General features: G+C 39.4%; 1 protein-coding gene across 1 annotated transcript in view; it reads left to right on the top strand.

The window, feature by feature from the left end:
• The first annotated feature begins 12,114 nt into the window (after window positions 1-12,114).
• LOC124158043 overlaps window positions 12,115-25,400 on the top strand; it is a 57,475-nt gene continuing 44,189 nt past the window's right edge. The window contains exon 1 of the mRNA XM_046533203.1: window positions 12,115-12,250. Within this exon, the coding sequence (XP_046389159.1) occupies window positions 12,217-12,250 (34 nt within the window). The 5' untranslated portion in view covers window positions 12,115-12,216. The remainder of the gene's footprint in view (window positions 12,251-25,400) is intronic.

Below are 25,400 nucleotides of genomic sequence, written 5' to 3'. Positions count from 1 at the left end.
TTTCCTTCTGATTGAAGTTGAAAGCACCTTTTCACTTTTCCTCTGAAGGGACTTTTTGCAGTGGTACCCTGGACTTACGTCGCATACATTTTTATAAAGTGTGCGCAATGAGTTGCCAGAGTTAAAACTCACAACTGCTCCGTCACATCTTCCCTTGTATGAACGGGAGAGGGCATAACTGACTCTTTTTCCATCAATGAATTTTGCTATAACAGCGTTGTAGTGTTCTACTGGATTATTATCCACGTCATAAATAAGGCTTCGACTATGACGACTTATGTTTTTTACAATACACATCAATTTTTCATACACCCCACTTCTTTTCAATTCTGGAATGTAGTTTTTTTGATCACTTTTGATTTTACCATCGCAAAAATACCCGATTTCTTTGCATTTCTCATGCTCTCCTAAAATGTGGCTCGCACTATTCAGGATATCCCTCTCGAGTAGTTGAGCTTTTTTAGGCAAGGGTATATCCTGAGATTTTCGGAACTAGACAGCTTTTGTCAATGCAGTTCTAAAGCGCAAAACATTTTCCGCTATAAATTTCCTCTCAACTCTGTCACAGATCACAATTTTTTATCACTTCGCCCCTTTTTTGGCGTTGTTTGGCAGTCCGCATCTGAATGATTTCAAGCACTGTTGCACAAATGCGGTGGCAGACACTGAAGACCAAATCGTTCCTTATGTTCCCCATGCACACCGGCCACAGAGGGGAAAATTTCCCCTCCCATCCCTCTAGGACCTCTTTCAAGGTCTTTGCAAGTCTAGACTCAGGGAATACCGTATGATAGCAATCCGTTCTATTTCTGACAGAGCGCTCGGGGCGAGAGAAGTGAGAACTAAGATGACTGCGGCCGCTGTCGTTGATGCCCGTTTTGGGACTGAAATCCCTCAAAACTCTCGTTTTTCATTCCTTAATTACGCACTTATCTGAAAAGCATTGGCCACGAGAGTTGGTGTGTTAACCATAAACATCTGATTAAAAGGTGATGCGTAAGCATAAATGTCATTAATGGATTCAATATTCCACAAAGATTCCCGAAAATTCCCATTATTTCCAATACCGCCTTCCATAGTTGTATAATTTAGAAAAAAATAAAAATAAGATATCGACTTAGCTACATACTTTTCCTTGAATATATCGAAAACCGCATGCCTGTACAAGCAAAATCAACGGTATAAGAACGGAACGTGTAGAAGCATGTAATATAGGGGTGTACTGCGTCCTCTTAACCACTGGTTCATCTCACTCGTTGCATCCGAAGGGGATTCATTACGAGCTTTGTCAGGAAAGGGAATGAACCAGTCTTCTAGTGTCACTAAATCAAACTGAATTTTAGCACTCAGTTGCATTATTTGCTGTGATATTGCGGCGGATATTTCGAGTGCATGTTTTGTTCGCTATCGCTGATCGAAAAGCTTCAGCGTTAATTGTAAGACAATATACTTCGACGGATCGCCCAACTTACGAGAGGAAGTAAAGTGACGTTCTGGACGTAGATTTATTATCTAGCATGAGCTGCACAATTTATGTGGTACTAAACATTGCACATATCCCGTATACATTTCCCTTTAATGATGCTTTTAAAAAAATATTGTGGGAAGTGGGAATGTTGTTCAAATTTCCCTCCCACTGGTGCAATAGAAAATACTGATACTCGATTTCAAAACTGCGACGAAAGTGGCGCCGCTCCATTTGTTGCAATACTTTTGAATCCGACTGTACATAATAGAACACTTCAAAGTTTGCGGCTTCACTTTGCGGAACCACGAAATAGATGAGAAGAAAATTCACGTCAACGTCTGCAGTGGCGCAGCGAGGTAGGGTTTTGGGGGATAAACCCCCCACCCCCCCAGAGCTCAAAGTAATTTTTAAGTTTAATCCATTTTACTTATTTGTATCAGTATTACTTATATAATGGAGTTAGGATTAATCAAATATCCCTCCGAAAGCCGTAAAACTCACCATTTTGAACCATTTATCTTAAAAAATTTCTGGAGGAGGGCCCCCGCAACTCTTCCTTACCCTGGTGGGTATGCAATACCCTCACACCCGTAAGTATTAGTGGCGCCTAAAAACCCCCTAGCCATAATTCTTAGCTGCGCCCCTGAACGTCTGCACGTCCAACGCTGACACTTTATTACGGACCATTGTTTCGACACTGATATTACGTAATCAATATTATAATATTAAATTATTAATTAATATGTTTATCTTGGTTAAATTACATAATAATGGCGAAAACATGGGTGGAATATAATAAGTGAACTACCTTTCCCACCATAGACCATTGGTATCAACCTGTTGAATTTTATCAGGCTTTTCCATCATTTAAAAATATATTTTGATAGGTCATGCCTCAAAGAGAATATCATCTGGAAAGGGTGAGAATATATGTATATTAATGTGGTCAAACAGCTTTAAATGCGGCAAATTTCTGGGCTTGCAGGAGGTCGCCATCGAATGATAGAGACATCACAGTAGAGTGTTGGATGGTTCGAGTCGTGAGTGGAGCTCGTTGTCGGAGCAGACGCGACCCTCGGCCACCGGTCAGCCGTCCTTCATGTCGGCATCTCAGTGGGGGATTCACCCCAAATTATTCCCACCCACCGTTTAAAAACAGTCAAGGGCGCTCCGCATTGTTTCATTGACAGGGAGGGATGGGAGGGGGTTGCGGGAGCCCATCCGAAGGAGGAGAGGGGAGGGGGAGACTAGGGTTGATGACATACCTCCCCTCCAGAAGCTGGCTTCAGACGGACGCTTGCGTCCAAGTTGACTGCTTCGGTGGTAGCTCATACAAACAATATCTCACCATTATTATCATCAATGCAGAAGTTTCACAAGTGCGCCAATACGTTTCGTGTTGGATGGAGTGGAAAAATTAAAGAGATTCCGCCAGCGGAAGAGAAATGTATTTCTGTTCCGTACTTTTTGAGATATATATATCTTCCCTGAATACTTCTGCGCACGATCGAATGCTTAAATAATTCTTCCACTCATATTACTCTATTTCTTTCACAAGTTTCTCTTACTCTTTCGCGCCAAGACGCCAGCGCCCACGTGGCTTTCACCAGGACGGCCGCATCCTCATTCCCCCTCAAGAATTAGTCGCCTACGATTTACGCCTATTTTCGTTATAATATACATCAACTTTACCCAGTTCACTCCACCAAATGCTTTTTTAAAATCCACGAAGCAGGCATATACGTCCTGGTTATATTCCAGGTTCTTCCCCATGAGAGAGTTCATTAAAATTATTGCAACTAGAATGGGCTTTCCTTTTCTAAAACCAAAATGACTGCCGTCCAAACACTCATTTGCCTCAGCCTCCAATCGTCTATTTAGAATCCTCAGCACCACTTTCTTCGCGTGCGATATAAGGCTGATAGTCCTATAATCTCCGCAATCCACAGCTTTAATCTATTTCGGCAGCGGGATTAGATTAAGGGAAGTGAGGTCTGCCTGGCGACTGAGTCATGTCTATTTTTGAATGCACGGGCATTATGTACACACATAATAATGTATTAACCATGTTTGATTACACCAGCTGGACGATTTTATTGTGCCGATGAAGTCTTCTCGGGAAATCAGCCTGGTCAGGATGGACATGTTATTGTGTGTTGTCTTGGAAGAGCGACGCACAGTGGGCTAAAATCGAAAGAAGATGGCAAAAAACCACAAAAACGTAAAGAAGTTTTTTTGAGCAAAGAAGCTGAAGCTTCGCATAAATATTCTCGAATAAATTATGCATACCTTGCCTGGTTTATTCTTTCCGGAGCCCTTACGTAAACAAAATGGAACAAATTTAGAGAAAAACAATCAGCATGATTTTTTCTGAAAATTGTCGACTTGATTCTCTTGCCATAGTTCATGAATTGCTAGAGATAGAAAATAGTCACCATAAAGTTAAATTAATAAAATTTCTACGAATTAAATTTATTATGTAATCGAAGGGCACTGCAGGAGGTATACTGAAAAGCTTTGAGTATATTCTTTATACTACTACGGAGAATGGATTTAGAATTATGCCCCGTTTACACTACTCACATAATTAATTTTTTTCCTTCTTATCTTGACCTCGTTTAATTCATGGTAAAATAGTTCTCGGAGCATAGGTCAATCCTATACCTAGGTATTGACCTATATTCCGAGAACTATTTTACCATGAACTACTCACATAGCGAACACGGTGCAGCTACCCGCGCGTTTACACGTCTAAAGTTACCATCGTATCTCAATACTGCCCTCGTTGTGGATTTTTGTAATGTTTTAAACTGACGACGAGACTACGTCGAGGAAGTTGAAAACCAGGAAATTAATTAGGGAAAGGATATTAACGTTTTCATATGGTAATACTAAAACCAGACCAAACTGTCCGTGAAACTTTAAAGAATATATTCATTAGAGAATCTGTCCAAAATTTTACAATATTCATGCTTCAAGGATAGCATATATTTTTCGCTCTGAAGCGTTCAAAATTAGAATATACTGTTTTTAACTGTTCACTTTAATATGATACATACTCAATCCGGCTTGAAAGTTTCCACTATAAATTTCTCAAATTTAATAATTACAAATTAAAAATCTTACTTTCTTATTACAATACTTCATATATTTAGTCCTTGTAAATTTAAAACCTTTACACGACAAACAGCCTTCTAATGATGCCCCATTCCACGACAAAATTATTAATGGGGAACTTGCACGGGTCGTCGATTGCTATAAAAATCTTTTTGGACAGATAAAACGGATACATTAGCTCGCAGAAATGCCTGCAGTTTCTCCGTTCATCATCAAAAAAAATATTGACTTTAAAATTGAGCAAAATTTCTCTGAGCCGACCAGGGGCCGTATTCTGTAACTCCAAACCGATCGGTGCGGCACCGATTCGTCGGGTGCGACGTCACACCGACTCCCGGTAAGAAGTCGTGCGATTCTGTACGAACCCGGTCGGTGCGGCACCGACGAGAGGACGGGAGATCGTCGGTAGCCGTACCGACAGCAAAAAGGTGTCGGTACGGCCACCGACTAGTGGGTTTCATGAACTCCCGGTGCGCATTGTACATTTTATTTTGTTTTTACCTCATCACCGAGTAAATAATGAGGTTTTCTGCAATGTTATCTTTTTCTGCCCCTTCGAATACGCCTCTATAATTCACTGTGTCATCATCTATATTAATTACCTTGACAGAAATATAAGATAATGGTTAATAAAAATGAGGTTTGCTAACATATAATGACTTTCTCTCATTTATGTTACCGCACTTTCACTCGCTTGTAATAGGCTTTATTTCTCTCTATCATCATTTATTTGCTCCTTTGACATAAAAAAGATATTTTTGATTAAATATGAGTTTTGCCGCAATGTTATCACTTTATATCACTCTGAATAGGCGACTGTTATTTCACTCAATCATCAATTTTGCGTTTCTCTCGGCATAGAAATAAGATCTTTTTATTTAAGTATGAAGTTTGCCACAACGGTATCAGTTTCTTTCATTTGTAACGGGCAACTATATTTCATTTCATCGTCAGCCATTGATTCCCTTGACGATAAAAGAAGATATTTGTTAATAAGTATGAGGTTTACCGCAATATTATCATTTTCTCTCACTTGGAATGCGCAACTTATACATATGTATTTCACCCAATCACAATTTATTTACTTCCTCGTCATTACACTTCTTTTAATTACACCCAGCTCCATATTTTTATAACAATTTCCTAACTTGTTCCTCTAATATGACATTTACATTAGCATTTGAATCCTACGTTCACGTTCCATGGTATGCTATTTTCGTCTGCTACGGTGCCAATGGCATAACCTTCCGTTGATAACATTTATACGGAACTTACTTAATGACAACTATATTACCAAATCATGAATAAATAGCATTATACGGAACCAATATTTAAAAAAAGAAACTACGATCTCAAGGATAGTTTCAATAATTCATTCCAGCAACAACAATCTCCATCACATACAAACTTTATTGTGATGTTGTAATATTGTTTCCTTCGATTCTGTAGGTACAGCATTACTACCACACATTATATAAGCATTGTTAACAACTTATCCAATATCGTTTATTCTTAATCTAGCAATAAGTCGTAATTTCCGCAAATAAAAAGATTGAGAATGACGACAACAAACTGTGCCAATGAGTCTTCTCTTGTTTTTACCCTTCTTTCATTGGTGGAGACACGTGAAACTTCGGATGTAGTCGGATTTTCCCTGTTTGGGAAGGAGAGGGAATCGTACCGACTGGTTTGAAACCGACGACCTTACAGAATCGCTGAAAGTGTCGTCGTCGGTGCGGAATCCGTTGTCGGTACGGTTTGATGTCCAGTCGGTGGGCTTGTAAGGGAAACCGACCGGTGCGGCACCGACGAAATACAGAATACGGCCCCAGAGCGCGAAGACACCCGTGCTCTGCCGAAGCGAAGCGTGACGTCATGTGTGCCTTAACTGCCGTCGGGAGTCGGGAAATACAATGAGCGTATGCTGTAACATTGTTTTGAGGGAGGATTTAGTCGCTCATCGTCACTTGTTTATGTGCTGTTATTCTTGGGTAAGTTTTCCTATTGCTACTGTGCCACGATTATTACTTGGAATATCAAAAATGTGACAACGGGATGATGAAATACAAGGTTTATACCACGTATATTTCAAGTATCAGAAAAATGGATAATAACGTTGCCGCTCGTTCGGATAGTAATCTTGAAATTGATGCCACGACCCTCATGGAATTTTTTATGACAAATTATTGCTATACGTCGGCAGAAAATCGCGACGTAAAAGGAACTCGTGATGTTGGAGGATAACGATCGGTTAAATTATGCATGAATGCCTCAATTACCTGGTTTATTGGGATGTTCCATGCTTCGGTGCATTTTCTAACCATGTACTACTTCGTTTATTCCATTTTCATCTATTTTTATACTTAGGTCAAAGCTCTTGAAAAAGCTTGACGCACTTTTTGATAATCTTCGAGGGTTCTTCGGATAGTACCTACGGCTAAGATTTACCGGTCGAAATAGCAGGTGTTGGCTTCTATAATGGGGAACTTGCATGAGTCGTCGATTGCTCTAAAACTATTTTGAATAAGTAAAATGGATACATTAGCTCGCAAAAATACCTTAATTTTCTCCATTCATAATCAAAATAAATAAAAAAAAATGGCATTCAAAATCGAGAAAAATTTCTCTGAGCCGACCACAGAGCGAAGACGCCCGAGCGTTGCCGAGGCCAGGCGTGACGTAACAACCGTAGGGAGTTGGGAAATACGCTTAGCGCATGCTGTAAAATTGGTTTTGAGGGAGTATTTAGCCGCTCATCGTCACTTTATTTTGTTCTGTTATTCTTGGGCATGTTTTCCTATTGTTATTGTGCCACGATTATTACTTGGGATATTAATAATGCGACATGGGGATGATGAAGTACTAGCGTTTCACTTCGTATGTTTTAGTTACCAGAAAAATGGATGATAACGTTGCCGCTCGTTCGAATAGTACACCTGAAATTCACCCACATCTACATAATACCCCGCAAGCCGCCTAAAAGGCGTGTGGTAGTGGGTGACCGGACACCAGCATTTTTTAGGACACCAAAAATTGATGCCACGATACCCTCATGGAATTTGTTATGTCAAATTATTGTTCTACGTCGGCGTCAAATGGAGATGTAAAAGAAACTTGTAATACTGGATAACGATCATAAACTTACGAGCTGTGTTGTTGAATTTGGGTACGCCGTATTAGCGGAGAAGGTAGTCCTATCCGTCCTACGGTACGAATTCACAGCAAAACAGTCTGCACACAATCCACATGTGAGATCGCGAATCGGTTCCGCTGCCAACAAACAAGCTACTACCTATTTCAATAATATAGGTAAATCCATAAACAATATACTAGTATATACCATAAAAATATAGTGGGAAATAGGCAAATACACTTATAAAAACTGGAAGTCACTACCATTCTTATATTCATCACGTACAACTTACAATAACAGTGTTAGTTATGATGAAAACAACTATTTATTCACTGATTTGAAGCCTTAAATTAGCCCACGCAAGTGACACGGGTGACTTTTCTCACTACTATTCGTTGAAATAATAGAATAACAAACTTCACTCACAGTTTTGATCGAGATCTTGATCTTGAAATGTCATATCTACGGTGAACAGCGGAGGTGAACACGCCACTGACATTTTTTATACTACTGTTAGACATTTATCGATAGCGTAATAGTACTTTTTACAATTCAATCACGATGGAACGCTTATAACTCTTGGCCGATATTTTTCAACCATGTCAAACTTTGTGCATTACAACCACTGGCACTGTGATTATTAGCTGTAGCTTAACGGGAGATGTCACGTTGAAAATAACACTATTTGGCACAAAAATGTTCCTATCAGCGAGCAAAAGTTGCATTGCCTGGAATTCACCTCGTAATACAAGCACAGGCAGTCCTAAACGACGAGTTCTCCGGTACCTACGAATAAATGGATAAAGTTATTGTATATAAAAGCTAAGCAGACATTATTTAACATCAAAATTGTTCTAATTACATACTAATTACATATGCCGTCAATTACATCAACTTACAATTAACGTATCCCCCTTCCAACGGACGTGGCTCAGACTCCTACAACGATGTTACTAAGGTATTATAAAATTTTTCGTTTAACTGCTCCAGTTTTATATTTTATGCCCTTACTCAGATATTAATATTATAAATAATACAAAATATGAAGGCTTCCGAGCCTCTATCGTCGGATATTTTGTTTTAAAAAGGAAATAATCAACACGTCTCACAAACGAAGCTGTCACAACGGCTGGAAACTATTACAAGCAATCACAACACTTGCTTCGTGTGTTGTTTAGGCACCTTTGACGTCATCGAGGCTTCGCCGGCAGTGGCTTGGGGGGTGAGGGAGTTTTTCCCGCGCTTTAAAATTCGTTCTATTTATCATTGAATATCTCGCGAAGGAAAACTCAGATTTACATGCGATTATCTTAGTTGTATTCATAAAATAATTGTCTGTCCGCCTGTGAAATAAAAAAAATCAATGCAAGTTCCCCACGAGTCTTTAGAGGTATCGACTATAATATTTTTCATTTTCAACAGGGTCACAAGCCCCTGCGTTTGAAACTAGGGAGTTCAACACAGTAGTGATGGCATAAACAACTCTTTTTGGTGAGCTGCCTCACCGCTCACAGCACACTTCCGTGACCGCTTGCCCAGTAGGACTAGCGATAAGCAAAGCGTTTCTGGGTTGAGTGGAGGGGGAAAGTAGGGAGAGGCAGAAATGGAGGGGGTGAGGGGGGAGCGAATATTTCAAATAGAAAATTCCCTACATCACTACAGAAATATTTATTTCAAATTAATATTAACCCGTAGTATTGCAACTCATTGCAAATTAACTTTAAATATAGCATAATTTACTATATTCGCAATTTAAAAATTTTACTTACTGAGTTTTGAACAACAATTTATTTAAGTATATCGGGACTAGCCGCGGTGGTTGGTGTTTCGCACAATTGAATAATAATGTTCAACAGGGGATATAACTTACAATATCTGCCGATATGTTGTACATATGATATTTTTCATGGAAGACGGACAATATATTTTGTCATCTGTGCTTAAATATGACAAAAAATTAAAAACTTTCTTGCATAATAATATTCTCTCCAAAACTACGTGGTTATGTAAACAATTCAAAATGCTTTTCCCCGATTAATCTCAGTTCTTTGTGCTGAAACGAATTTTCATTTTTGTCTCGTATTATCATACGTTGGGTATAATTTTCATAAATTTTCCGATGGCAAAAACTTTTCTTCAACATCTTCAACCCTTTCTCACTGAATATGCAGGAAAGAGAATTACGATTAGGGTCGTGTGAGATTCTTTTGAGCAATACCCAGAAAATGAATCACAAGAATCTTTCAAGAGACGTGAAAATTTGAGTAGTGAGCTACCTGCGAAAATTGCCATGTACTCCCTTTAACTCCCCGCCAAACGTGCGATGAACCTTACACTCAAACACGCACGATGCATGCGGGAGTTTGGTGCGCAAGGAGTCCGACTCACGGCGCTCACAACACGCAAAGTGCACGCGCAGGGAGTGGTGAGACCCGGACTCACGTGACTTCAGCGCGCAGTGTGTGGAAGGAGTCACCACTCACCACATAAGGCTCTCTCCCTCGCCTCACGGCTCTGCATCTGCAACTGACTCAATCGCAAAGTGCCCATCACTAAAAACACAATTCCAAACAGTTTAAAGTCTTTTATATGCGTTTCATCACAGCTTCAACAGATTTTCAAAAGACTTACAAAATACATCCTCTCACTCGGAAACGGTCACGATAGCAAATTTACTTCAAGTAAATGCGAAATGTGCTCTGTGAAGACGAGTATTTCGTTTATAACCTTTCCAAAAATTATTGATTCGTTTGCAAACAAATATCGCGCAAGCAAATTTTTATTTCTTTCCCACAAGACTGAACTTTCCCGCTCAAACAAAATTCCACCGATTCGGGCCCAAACTCGCAAGTGTTAAAAGGTCATTTTAATACTATCAATTACATCCGTAATATTTATAATAACATATCCCTAGTTGGATGGCATATCAAAAATTTACGTATATTTCAGTACTTGCGTTCATATGATCTTCACAAATGAATCGCAGTTTTCTTTGAAAAATCTCCCGGATTTCTGGGAATGTTTCGGAGCCACAGGCTTCTCCTTCTTGCGTATTTAGGCAAACTATTAAATAGTTTATCAGGCACCTTGGTTGAGGTATATTCTACAGCCAAGTGTTAAACAATAATTACACCTCGAACCCATCTCGCAGGCTAATTACAATGCCAAGGAGTCGGGTGGGTGTATGGAGCGGGCAATGCAAAAGCAAGATGAAATTTCGGGATACAAACAATATTGCCCGCATGTTTCTCCTTATTGAAGTGAAACATAATCTGTATACCATTAAATTATCACCTACTCCATTAAAAATCATCGGTGGACTCACTTTTGGGGTGAGTAGGCACGATCGAATCACCCGTATTGGTGCGCGGTTGGGCCAGCGGTGGACTGCTTCGGGCCATGTTTCGGCTGAGCGGCGATGTTTCGGCACAGATGACGTCATTTGGGCTTCTTCAGAAGTGACTTGGAGGGGAAGGAGGAGGAGATTTCGGCGCGCTTTAAAATTCGTTACATTTATAATTCACTATCTTATGAAGGAAAACTCAGATTTACATGCGCTCTTCTTTGTTCTATCTCTCCGGTTCCTCTTACGGCTGAGTTTCTAAGAATTTGTAGAAGATGTTCTAATTGTTAATCCCTGCTAGTTCAATCGTTAAAGAAATAATCTACATAGCGGAACCAGGAATATATATTTTCTTTTCGAACACTTGCTGCAATTTCTCTTCGATGTTGTTCATAAACAGTTTCTCCCCAAATACGTTGAGCGCATTGAGACTGCTAAACATAGATTACATTCCCGATAACACCTCGAATGCTCTCCATCTATTCCCATGGCATATACCCCCCTCCATGCACGAGAAATAAAGAAGTATTTGTTTTTTAAGCCTGATTCTCGAGCTATTCACGACGAAACATTGAGGGTCGCACGCGTACTCCTCGGTCCCGCGTGGTTGTTTACATCTTTGCTGCGGCGATTTCTTCCCTCGATGAGCGATTCTACCCAAGCGAGTAAATGAACCACGACTCCAACGAAGACATCAACTCGTGAAATGTGGGTGGTAACCCTACCGTTTTTAATTTTAGAATTGTGTGCGAGATAGTGGCTGTGGGAGAAGATTTTCTTTCGCCGTAACTTATCTCTATTCCAAATCTTGGAATGGAATGCGATTTTGAGTATGAGAGTGAGCGACCCAATAAAGAGAGAATATGTTGTACCTCTCGTGGAAATGACTAAGGGTGCTTAGGCTCAACTACAACCTCCCAACGTGGTGCAGTCTCGTCCGTCTCCCCCCCGCAAGCCCCCACCCCACCCCTCGGACCTCCCTCGCTCCAATATCGGCATCATATCCTGGACCGCTCGCTCCGTCTTCCGACTGACTCCCTTCCTGCGTGCGACCCGAGCGAGTCAGTCAGTCTCTCGACCGTCGCCGGCGAGACACCTCGTCCACACTTCTGAGGCTCGGCTTTTGCTTCCCACAGGGGTGTACATCGCGTCCGGATGACTTCCCTCGCAGTCCTTTTCGTCTGGATCGGTGAGTGCCTCCTTAGAAATAAATTTATGCGGGAAAGCCAATCGTACACTGGGATTTGTGAGAAGAATTCTCGGTAAAGCCATAGGAAAGTGAAAGAGAGGAGTTATTTGACTCAACCGTGGTCTCATGTTGACTGCACTGCTTGCGCGTGGGACATCTCATAACATAAATGAATCGAGTACAGCACAGAGCGGCCGGATTCTGATGAGTTGTCATGAAAAAAAGTGATCCGTTTCCAAGACATCGGGAGAGTTAGGCTGGTAATCAATGAACGAGCATTGCGCAAATGAGAAACTAAATTTACCTATCAAATATCGGAGCGGAATTTTTCTCAGATGATGAAAGAGGTATCCTTCGCTTGTGATTCTTTTATGGGGGTAGAAATCATGAGTGTAAGATAAAAAAAGACATATTCAGCAGAACATAGGGAGTCGTGAAATTAATCGCATAACTCACTAGGACGACAGATTTTTATTTCCTCCCCTTCTCTACCTCATAATTTTGGAGTTCTGTTAATCCAAATTTCTTCACGGTGCGGTAGTCACTTTACCTGATACTAAACACAGCCTAGATAAACATGTTTTAGTCACAAAGCCATTAATTAAATTCAGCTTTCGATCACTCATTTTAGGTTTTAGCGAGTGTATCTGCAAGGTTTTATGCATATGTTTTTTATGAAGTGACATTATGAAACACACTGATTCTTTCAGTGCTTCAACCCGAACTTTTGGTTCGGATACACGAGGATAGAGCTCTCCCCACGCTAAGCCAAGAGTGTGAAACTCTCATTCAAATAAGGTGGCGGAGAATATTTAACTCAGTAGCGCCTTAAGACTCTCCCAGATTTGGACCCTTGCATTAGTGGCTAAACACTAACCATTCCGACGTCACGCTTCTCCACCATTGATGACGAAGAATTAGAATTTACCTACCCATCGAATTGCGCGCTACTGCCTTCTTCTAAATTGTAAGATGCCCATTCGTGCCTCACTTTATGGAAACGAGTCATTAAATAATTTAAACGGAATTATTTTTATTAACTTTATAAACGGATTGTATGTTTTCTGTAATGTGTGGTATGCGAGGCTTGGGTCATCGACCGAAATAAAATGGGTACATGAGTAAGAGAGCATTACATGTTTCTTTAGAATATTTTCTTAGATTCTTTTACCTACTAATGAAGGTTTCACCAGTTTTGTGTGTCATTTCTTAACCCTTAGACTACCAACGGGACACATATGTCCCAGGTAGATTTGCAAAACAACCTTTGGGATGTAGGCCTATTATAAACACCTACGATATTGTCCCATCGGTATAAGAGGGACTAATTGACTTTTAGTTCTTATTTTGCCAACAGAGGACAGTACTTTGACAAGTCAATAAGGTTTACATTGTCACCTCCGGTTTTATAGCAGTGGAAATTTGGACTTGGCTAGTAATTCTAAAATGATAAGTAAATATCCATGTTACTTTAGGATCCTTGTTTTTTGCACAATATTACCACTCCTCATTTTGCGCAATGATTTATCTTTTTCACATCTGTATTTGTTAGTGCCGACGTTTTGATATAAGTTCTCTGATTTACCGTTAGTACCATGACGTCATAAAAATTTTCCATATGGTAAATATTTAGGTTCTGTACATTGCTAAGTAACAGACTAGTGCTTATGTCCCTGTGATATTGAGCACTGCGACGAGCACTTCTAGATGAGGCTCTTTCTTTCAGTCCTTTGAAGCTATTTTAGGATTACAGTGATTTACAACTACATCTGTGTAACCTCTGGAGTAGATTGATACCAGGTGAGTAAACACGTCAAATGTAATTTGGTGTCCTTGTACACAATTGCTTCCATAACAGCCTTTACATATTCATTTTCATTTTAGTCCCAAGAAATGAGCCACAAGAGAAAATGCAATGAAGAAGAATTACTCCAGATATTGGATGAATCTGACAACGAAATGTCGGTGGGCGAATCATCAAACGAAGACGCGTCATCTGATGATACATCGGACGAAGAATACAGGGATTTTGAAAATAGTGACTGATGAGAGCTCTCTGGAAGATAGTAATGAAAAGTCCGACGACATCCAAGACAATGTAAGTACAGAGGAAAGCAATGATTCTACCCTCTTATCTACAAGTGACATTCCGAGTGAGATTTTGTGGACTACTCCAAAGATACAATTCCTTCCGAGACATTTTTGCATACCTGATCGACCTACAGTGCCATTGATTTCGGTTAGTAGGCCATTAGATGAAATGGACTGTTTTCCCCAATTATTTCCTCACAGCTTATTTGTATTCATCAGTCAATGTACGAGTAAGCGTTTGTATATATTGCGGAAAAAGGGAAAACATAATATTATCCACGACACTGATCCTGGGGAAATTATGTTGCTCCTTGGTTCTATGCTCGTAATGAGCTACAATAAAGTACCAAATATTTTAGATTATTGGTCCCACAACGTTTCTATGGGAAATGAGGCCATCAAAAAATCAATGGCATGAAATAGATTCCAATTGTTAGTATCAAAGCTGTATTTCAATGATCCCGAACAACCTATGGGTTCTTCAAAAACATATTATATTGACGAGGTAGTTTCTTGTCTCAAGCATACATTTCCTAAGGCAAGGGAAGAAAGTCCGTTCCAGAGCATTGATGAGTCCATGACAAAGTTCAAAGGCAGATCCTCTCTCAAGCAATACCTTCCCATGAAACCAATAAAAAGAGGGATAAAAATTTGGGAGCGCTGCGATGCAGTAACTGGGTACGCATATGATTTGAATATTTACTCTGGGAAAGAATCCGGTGAAAACTATTCTGCATTGACCACTCTCGGAGAGAGTTGTTCTATCTCTATGTAAGACGATAAGAAAACCAGATGTATCAATAATTTTTGACAGATTTTTCACAAGGGTACAATTCATAAATACCATGAAATTTCCATCAGTGGGTACCGCTATCAGTTCAAGAAAACACATGCCGAAGTTCCAAGGAAAATTGAAAAGGGGAGAGTATGAGTTTGTTGTGAATCAGCATGGGACAATAGCAACAAGGTGGCAGGACAGCAAAGAAGTAACTGTTCTTAGCAACCTCCACGATACTACAGTGCAAACTGCTAATCGCAAACAAAAAGATGGTACAAAGTTGGTGGTAGACTGTCCAGCCGCTATTTGCTTCTACAATAGATACATGGGAGGAGTAGATCTCTCCGACCAGAAGGTTAGCGTGTATGACTTCGACAGGCGGTCAAAGAAGTGGTGGAAAAAGGTATTTTACAAACTACTAATGCGAGTAGTGGTGAATGCATGGATTTTACACAAGGAAATAACAAAGAAAAATGTAAAACTGCTACAGGTCGTTGTTCCACTGGCCGAAAATTTGATGGCAACTGGGAAAGAAAAAAGCCATGTAAAACGCAAAAGATGCAGAGGCAGACCATCGAAAGCAGCTAAGCTCATGATAAATGTGGGTGACCATCTGCCTATTGAGGGTAACACCAGGAGACGCTATTCGAGGTGCGCGCAGAACAAAATGGAAAAAAGAACCAAAACTATTTGCTGTATGTGTAATGTACCATTATGTAAAAATTGTTTTACGCCGTATCACACCTAGGGTTCAAAAAGTTGATGTCTGTTTCATCATATTTTTTGTCAAATTGATGCATAGTTTGTTTGTAATAATAAAATTGTTTATCCCACTCTGTATTATCTACTTTTTTCAATTATCACCCTCATGACACTTTCAATCTTAGTCTCTATTCTTGTGTATTTTGCTTCTTTTTGGGTACCTACACGTATGCCGATTTCAAAATAATTTTTTTCTCACAACGTATGTATTCCCTTGTATTGGTATGAATTGTTGAATTACTTTGTATACCAATGGGACATGAATGTCCCAACCGTAGGTACCAATGGGACATTCGTGTCCCATCCGTAAGTACCAATGGGACATATGTGTCCCACCCATTAGTACCAGTGGGACATATATGTCCCTCACCCCCCCTGCTGAAAATCCGTAACCTGACGTGCAGGAAAATTATCCTATAGCCTCTTGAAACACTTATAAAGAGATAGGAACCAATAAAAAGGTTGGAAGTTAAGGAGAAAAAAATGGTAGTCTAAGGGTTAATATTGTACCTACAATATTTATGGCGATTCCAGCACGAGAAGTAAGCTTCGATGAATTGACAGATGAATCAGTGGAAGCGCAAAAGGAAAATTGGCCATAAACGGCCTTCTCTTTGCTTGGATATCCCATCGAATCTATATTTACGTTTGTTGAGGGAGTGGTTCAAAAGTGGAAACCCTGCTTTAAATAATGTTACAACCAGCTTATTTTCCAATGAAAGTTTTCAAAATTCATGAAAAAACTCACAAAGATACTACCCTATATAACCGTTTGATTTTATGCTAAATGTATCGTTTACTTCGTAAAATAATAGTAAATTATAAATTGACACTTTGATTAGAATTTCAAAATGTGCTGGTAATGTGGAAACGTTTTTATTCTGGCAATAATACGATATAAAAGTGAAATATCAGATCATCTACTTATTATTCATTGAAAAATCAACGCAAAGGCTTAAAAAATAGCAATTTTCAATAAAAGATTCATTTGAAAAAGTCACAGATATGGTTCACATTTTCACCACTGGAACACAAAGCATGTTTTTCTTTTCTCTTACGGAAACAATCGCTTTTATCATAGATTGGACATCCCAATTCTCCCATTTACACTTGGGCTTGGGGCCAATAATCTTCATCGGCTTCTGAAACTGGCGAAAAGGTGATGTAGTAGACAGAACACATTTAGGTGAGGGAAATGTGGAAACGTTTCCACATTTATCCCAGTGTTGTTTCCACATTACCAGCATCGGCATATTGAACTATGAAGATAAAACTATACTACATTTTCCAGCTATTAGATTACTTAATTGCACCAGATTTCACCAGATTACACCTTGTTTTATGCTTAACAATAACTTATTTGCACTAAGAAATAGCTTCGCGGACTGTGATTAAATTAAACTTAAAAACTTACCTCAAACATTTTACTAGTGAAGAGAAACTTGGAACAAGTATTTCACAGACAATAAATCATGAGTTGATTGTCACCACTCCTAGAGGCTTATTATAGAAGCAAGCCAAGAAGTTGATGCGGTCGCCGCTAGCCTACAGTACCTCCCAAGCTCTAAAGGTTACGCTTCCACATTACCAACAAGATTCCACATTTGCACCAATCCCTCTCTACCTAACTTTTTTCACCCTCTACCTGCCCTCCCTACACCCCCTCTCCCTTTCCCAACACATAAGCTATTTGGTTTGACGATTTCTGCGCCTCTAGAATGACGATCAGATGCCGAAATTGTGACCTAGTTTTCGAGAAAAATACAATCGCCATGGTCAGTTGTCACCGTTAGCATTACCCGACTGACCTTTGCACGTTGCCATGACTCAGTCATGAGAATTTGCCACGGTAACATGTTTATTCTTAAAAATGAGTTCGTATTAGTGAGTGTCAGGGAAGCTGGAATATGCTCCCGCTACAATGAAAAACAAATACCTTCGAAAAGATAATCAGTGAGTGGAATTATAGTTTTTCACCGAGGAAAACGTCTCTCGATTATTGCTCGACTCAAGTGGAGGGCTAGGTTGACGGATGATTCACGGAATGCTAACCGCCGGGAGTGATTTGATCGAATGGGAAATAATTGGCGGGGGGAATTGGAGAAAGGGGTCGAGGTCTTCACTTGCAGACGACCATTAGGCCCGGGGGCCAAGTACTCAATCTTCATGAAATCTGTGCGTAAAGGTATAATAGCCAAGGAACTGAGGAAAAGTCAGTAATATCCCAAAAATAATATGATGAAAAGAGCCAAGAGATGGTAATACAAACGATAGCAACATAAAATCACTACAAAAATCACATCTAAAAAATGACATAATGCGGCATTCTACGTGCTTTTTCTCATCTACTAAGCTGTTGAGAAAAATCTTTCGTCCGTTAGTCTGTTTCATCGATGTAATGAATCTGTAATGGGGAACTTGCATGAATTTTTTTTATTTCACAGGCGGACAGACAATTATTTTCTGAACTCAACAAAGAAAACCGCATGTTTATCTGAGTTTTCCTTCGCGAGATATTCAATTAAAATATAACGAATTTTAAAGCGCGGGAAAAACTCCCTCACCCCCCAAGCCACTGCCGGCGAAGCCTCGATGACGTCAAAGGTGCCTAAACAACACACGAAGCAAGTGTTGTGATTGCTTGTAATAGTTTCCAGCCGTTGTGACAGCTTCGTTTGTGAGACGTGTTGATTATTTCCTTTTTAAAACAAAATATCCGACGATAGAGGCTCGGAAGCCTTCATATTTTGTATTATTTATAATATTAATATCTGAGTAAGGGCATAAAATATAAAACTGGAGCAGTTAAACGAAAAATTTTATAATACCTTAGTAACATCGTTGTAGGAGGCTGAGCCACGTCCGTTGGAAGGGGGATACGTTAATTGTAAGTTGATGTAATTGACGGCATATGTAATTAGTATGTAATTAGAACAATTTTGATGTTAAATAATGTCTGCTTAGCTTTTATATACAATAACTTTATCCATTTATTCGTAGGTACCGGAGAACTCGTCGTTTAGGACTGCCTGTGCTTGTATTACGAGGTGAATTCCAGGCAATGCAACTTTTGCTCGCTGATAGGAACATTTTTGTGCCAAATAGTGTTATTTTCAACGTGACATCTCCCGTTAAGCTACAGCTAATAATCACAGTGCCAGTGGTTGTAATGCACAAAGTTTGACATGGTTGAAAAATATCGGCCAAGAGTTATAAGCGTTCCATCGTGATTGAATTGTAAAAAGTACTATTACGCTATCGATAAATGTCTAACAGTAGTATAAAAAATGTCAGTGGCGTGTTCACCTCCGCTGTTCACCGTAGATATGACATTTCAAGATCAAGATCTCGATCAAAACTGTGAGTGAAGTTTGTTATTCTATTATTTCAACGAATAGTAGTGAGAAAAGTCACCCGTGTCACTTGCGTGGGCTAATTTAAGGCTTCAAATCAGTGAATAAATAGTTGTTTTCATCATAACTAACACTGTTATTGTAAGTTGTACGTGATGAATATAAGAATGGTAGTGACTTCCAGTTTTTATAAGTGTATTTGCCTATTTCCCACTATATTTTTATGGTATATACTAGTATATTGTTTATGGATTTACCTATATTATTGAAATAGGTAGTAGCTTGTTTGTTGGCAGCGGAACCGATTCGCGATCTCACATGTGGATTGTGTGCAGACTGTTTTGCTGTGAATTCGTACCGTAGGACGGATAGGACTACCTTCTCCGCTAATACGGCGTACCCAAATTCAACAACACAGCTCGTAAGTTTATGATCGTTATCCAGTATTACAAGTTTCTTTTACATCTCCATTTGACGCCGACGTAGAACAATAATTTGACATAACAAATTCCATGAGGGTATCGTGGCATCAATTTTTGGTGTCCTAAAAAATGCTGGTGTCCGGTCACCCACTACCACACGCCTTTTAGGCGGCTTGCGGGGTATTATGTAGATGTGGGTGAATTTCAGGTGTACTATTCGAACGAGCGGCAACGTTATCATCCATTTTTCTGGTAACTAAAACATACGAAGTGAAACGCTAGTACTTCATCATCCCCATGTCGCATTATTAATATCCCAAGTAATAATCGTGGCACAATAACAATAGGAAAACATGCCCAAGAATAACAGAACAAAATAAGCGACAATGAACGGCTAAATACTCCCTCAAAACAAATTTTACAGCATGCGCTAAGCGTATTTCCCAACTCCCAGCGGTTGTTTAGGCACCTATGACGTCACGCCATGCCTCGGCAACGCTCGGGTGTCTTCGCGCAGTGGTCGGCTCAGAGAAATTTTTCTTGAATTAAAAGTCAATTTTTTTATTTATTTTGATTATGAATGGAGAAACTTAAGGTATTTTTGCGAGCTAATGTGTCCATTTTACTTATTCAAAATAGTTTTTAGAGCAATCGACGACCCATGCCGGTTCCCCATTGATTCTAAACCTACTTCCCACTGTCGAATCGGACTGAAAATTTTGCTAACTTACTTCCTTCTGATGACAATACAAAATTCAACTATCAGACATAAGAAATTTTGTTCAATAATTAAATTTAATTTTTTTTCAATTAATTTTTTTAAATTCCATACGGAAAAAAAGTTTTAAACCTTATCGTAGAGGGTGTGAGCTACACATTTTTTGGGAGAAATTTCTTCAACAGTTCTAGTTTAATCGATCACATGATTCAATATTACCTTGCGCATGAATTTTTTCGTTTTTTTTTCAATTTTCAATCAAAAAAGTTTCATGCGCAAGGTAATATTGAAGCTACGAAGGGCCTTAGTGACTCTCTTAAACGATATTTTTTGATTCGCTTCCAAAGAAAATGGGAAGCCTGCAGTAGAAACAAGGAATGATTTTTAAAACATGAAATTTTTGAAACATGAAATTTTTTCGTCAGATATTACATTAAAAATTCATATCTCTCCGAAAAGGATTTACATCCGGATTTGAAAACTTTTTTATTAAGCAATAGACGAGTTACCTCGAGACCAGACATTTTAAAATTGCTCCAAATTTGTTGCTCAATTCAACACTGGTTCTATTTCAGGGGAACGAGTTACCAATAACAAGTAACATACATTAAAATTAAAGAAAGGGTCAATTCTAGAGGCGTTAATGGTAAATAAAAAAAGGGAAATTGCTTATAGCACGAGGCAAATATCAAGAACTACAAATGAAAATCTCTTACCAGTTTGGATGATAGATGCCTGGTGAATGAGTGATTGACACCGCCAATGCAGTTAAAGCAGAAAACCGATGAGATTCCCCGGAGTTCTCAATATCCAAAGCGCGTGTATCCGAGTGCATCCAAAATCACCACCGCACAACTAACCTCTTTCACTGTATGCATTTCTTTCTGGAAACGGAATATCCGAAAAAGGTAAAAGGGACCGCACACGAGCAACGTGGAGTCATAAAAAGACCCTTTTCGCGACTACCGAATGGGGTGGACGGGCAAATACCAACCTGCTGCGGGCTGGTCGGCTGGTTGTAAAATCTATTTTGTCTTTGAGGTTAGAAGCAGGCTAATTGAGCCGTTTTACCCATCCAAGGGGTAAAATGCACGTGCGGAATTGTCAGAGTTTCAAGTCAGCTAGTTTGCATTCGGGAATTTGGTAAGTAGTCACTAGTCAGTAGAAATGGATATAGGAGCGAATTCATTTACCTAAAGTGACAACAAACCAACTTGAAATGAAATAGTAATAATCATGTTGAAATAAAACATATCCACAGCAAAGACTTCATAGCGCTTTATGATGTACGCTGCGTCACGACATTCCATGCGCCCAGGGAGCAGCCACGGACTGCGCGGCACGGTAAAAACATCGACTTTATTTTGTTTTTTGGGATCGGTCGCAGACTATTTCTGTGGATGGAGACTCTAAAAGGCTTTATGCAATTACGATGTAAATATCTGAGAGCAACTCGGTGTCCTTCTTTTTATACAGCCACACACGGGCAAAAACGTTACTGAAATTAGTGTCCGCCACTTTGTACTGCATCGACGATAAATGTTACAAGACAGTAAAAAAATCAGGTTACAACAAAAGGAAAATAAATGTAGCAATAATGTATCATAGCTTTTATACAATAAATTTGCTTAAAATGATTCACTATCCAACATCCGTCGAGTACGGCAATTCCCGTGGCCAGCAGCCAGCTCCGGGCGGTGCCGCACGTTCGAAAAATCGATCTTAATTTCGGCGTCGCAGGTGGTCGCAGCTGCCCTTCCGATAATCATAATCTGCATACTTTGTAATATATGTGGTGTAAATATCTCGAGGTAACTCGGTGATCCTTTTTTTAAAATCCTACATAAACACAAAAATTCCACGAAAAACAGGGTCCGCCATTTTGTATCGTTTTGGTCACAATTACGACAACTAAGTCGTGAAAGTTGATGGTAATCGATGATAACAAACCGTTTAACAATTGTATAATTTTTTGTTGCTATTGAATTGCTACTAAAGGTGTGACATTAGTTTAAACATGCTGAATTTCGAAAAAAATTCAAAGCGGGCAATTTGCGCAAAATTTATTCAACTTTGAGGCTATGTATTTTATATAAAAAATTAACCTAAGAAAAACATTTTGCGTCATAAAATGCACTAATGTGTTGGCAACAACTGTGCAAAGTTTCAACTTCCATACTCAAAAAAACCATTTTCGAGGTTTTGTCCAGCTTTTTTCGATTTCAGCCCACTGTGCGGCCCAGTGGATACGCTGTCCGACTGTGGAGGTGAAGGTAGCGAGATCGATGCTCGCTCAGGGAACTTTTTTTTGTGTTAATTTTTAAGAATTTTATTGTTTAAATTTTTAAAGTTCGTTTTCTTATCTTCGTTACTACTATGGAATATATTTTTAAAAGAGTTCTTTTTTAATATTTAAATCAGGCATGGATCAGCTTGGGATTAGGAACGGAGGATGAAGGGTGGATAGAAACCCGGCGTCGGCATTAGCCTGCTCTTAACGAAAGGCGCCAAGGAGACCACGGCTTAACGTCCCATCCGACGGACGGTGTACTGCACAACCAGTGTAATCCACATTACACGCAGGGATTGAATTTAGGAATGCCCCTTAATTCTTTACCGAGATTTGGATGTGGAAGGCCAGTACACTGCCTCACCACTCCAGTTAATCCTTTATTTGCAATTTTCAGGATGGAACTCATCATAAAGACATGTAAAGCAAAGTGATTTGCGGCACCACGAACAAGTAGAAAAGGCGTTTTTTCCACAACTGCAACGACTGTCCATAATTTTTGAAGGAAAACACACGTCATTTACATTTACGAAAAATTGTCTCGTGCCATCGAGCTTCGAAGCAAACATGCATGTTCAATAATTTTCCCGGAAACATATAATGTTATGTGGGTACTTGATTAACCTGCAATAGAAGAATCGAATAATTGGGGAAAGTTTTGCAAATTTTTTCCATTTTTCGCGGCCGACGGGCATGAGCGGAAAGGGGTGATGTATGTGTATTTATGACCGGAATCACTTTTGTATGTGTTTGGTTTGTTTTCTGTTTTTGAGTTTATTTGTTGTGTTTTATTTGTCTGTGAGCATGTTTGTTTTTGTTTTTTTTTTTGCTGATTTGATACTGGTGAGGAGAGATAAATGGTAGATTGTTAGTCAGAGAGCCATCTTGGAGTGAATGTACATAAGATACAGTGTGTTAAGTGATATTTTCCTTTGGTTTAATCGCTTTTATACGTTAGTGGTACACACTTCTTTTGAACATAGAGACCTCCTTGGATATTCCTACGGATGAGTTAACGTGTGCGTGGCACTATTGCTGGGAGCTGCTCATCGATAAAATTATATTAGCTGCGAACCACGCGTTCAACATTCCGATAGATCAGCCTTTTCTGCTTGTTCGTGGTGCCGCAAATCACTTTGCTTTGCATGTCTTTATGATGAGTTCCATCCTGAAAATTGCAAATAAAGGATTAACTGGAGTGGTGAGGCAGTGTACTGGCCTTCCACATCCAAATCTCGGTAAAGAATTAAGGGGCATTCCTAAATTCAATCCCTGCGTGTAATGTGGATTACACTGGTTGTGCAGTACACCGTCCGTCGGATGGGACGTTAAGCCGTGGTCCCCTTGGCGCCTTTCGTTAAGAGCAGGCTAATGCCGACGCCGGGTTTCTATCCACCCTTCATCCTCCGTTCCTAATCCCAAGCTGATCCATGCCTGATTTAAATATTAAAAAAGAACTCTTTTAAAAATATATTCCATAGTAGTAACGAAGATAAGAAAACGAACTTTAAAAATTTAAACAATAAAATTCTTAAAAATTAACACAAAAAAAAGTTCCCTGAGCGATCATCGATCTCGTTACCTTCACCTCCACAGTCGGACACCGTATCCACTGTGCTGTCGCCCTATTGTTTAATATGGTCGTTCAAAACACGTTATATAGCGTACTTTCATTTTTAACGATTTTAATTGCTTTTTTCTCGGAATTTTACGAGAAGTGCGTCGTCTCGCTTCGGCATATTACATTTGTACCCATGAACTACCGATTCGCAAAATTTGAGCTCGATCGGCGATGCGAAGGTCGTGTATTCCCCTTGTTAGTCAAAACTAGAAGATTTTTTTTGTTATCACCAATTTATTGACTGAGCTTCTTCACAATATCAAAAAGATTTTAATTGATAAAACGTGCAAAAATATTAAAATTACATTGAAAACATTAAATTCGAGCTAACTCCAGCTCGAGTTGATGCGTAACTACCGTGTTTGCAAACAAATCTCCAAGCAATTGTTGATTATCGGCAATGGCCGTGTTACTGTCAACGAATCGAGCGGATTGACTTCATTTCCCGGTAATTTTTGCAGTTTCGTTTCATCGAAAGATGAACTCATCAACAAAGTGTTCCCGAAAATGACTGATGGACACAACATTCACAAATGGTAGAGTGAGCGAGCAATTTTGGAGGTTAAGAACGAAGAAATGGATGACTCATACTTCGTAATTCAGTATCAAATCGTTGGCACTCTGCTGTTACTCAAATCTACTGACTGTGTAACAAACGATGACGAAGTCACCAATATCCATCTCAATTTTGAAGTCCTTAGATGTGCAATGTGCATGGCTTACCACCGCACAATTTATAGCGGAAGGTTAGTTCCTTGGCCATGATGCTTCGAAATCTAAACCAAACAAAACCATGCAATGGAACGCGTTTGGTGGTTAAAATAACTGTTAATCACTGCGATTCACACGGCTATACTAAAAGGAAAATTCGAAGAAGTTCTCATTCCGAGAATTCCCATGATACAAATCGATTTGTTCTTTGAGTTATAGAGAATTCAATTTATAATTCGTGTTGCATTCGCGAAGACGATTTAACAATTGTTAAATTGTTATTTAAAAAACAAGGACAGTGTTTGTGGTCCGAATCGAGAGAATCCATGTTTTTCTCACGGTGAAATGTGGGGGATGCTCACGAGTTGATAAACCATCCGTTTTATACGTTCTTGCGCCTGATA

This window comes from Ischnura elegans, chromosome 4, assembly GCF_921293095.1.
Source record: "Ischnura elegans chromosome 4, ioIscEleg1.1, whole genome shotgun sequence".
NCBI lineage: Eukaryota > Metazoa > Arthropoda > Insecta > Odonata > Coenagrionidae > Ischnura > Ischnura elegans.
This window is presented reverse-complemented; position numbering and strand designations above follow the sequence as displayed.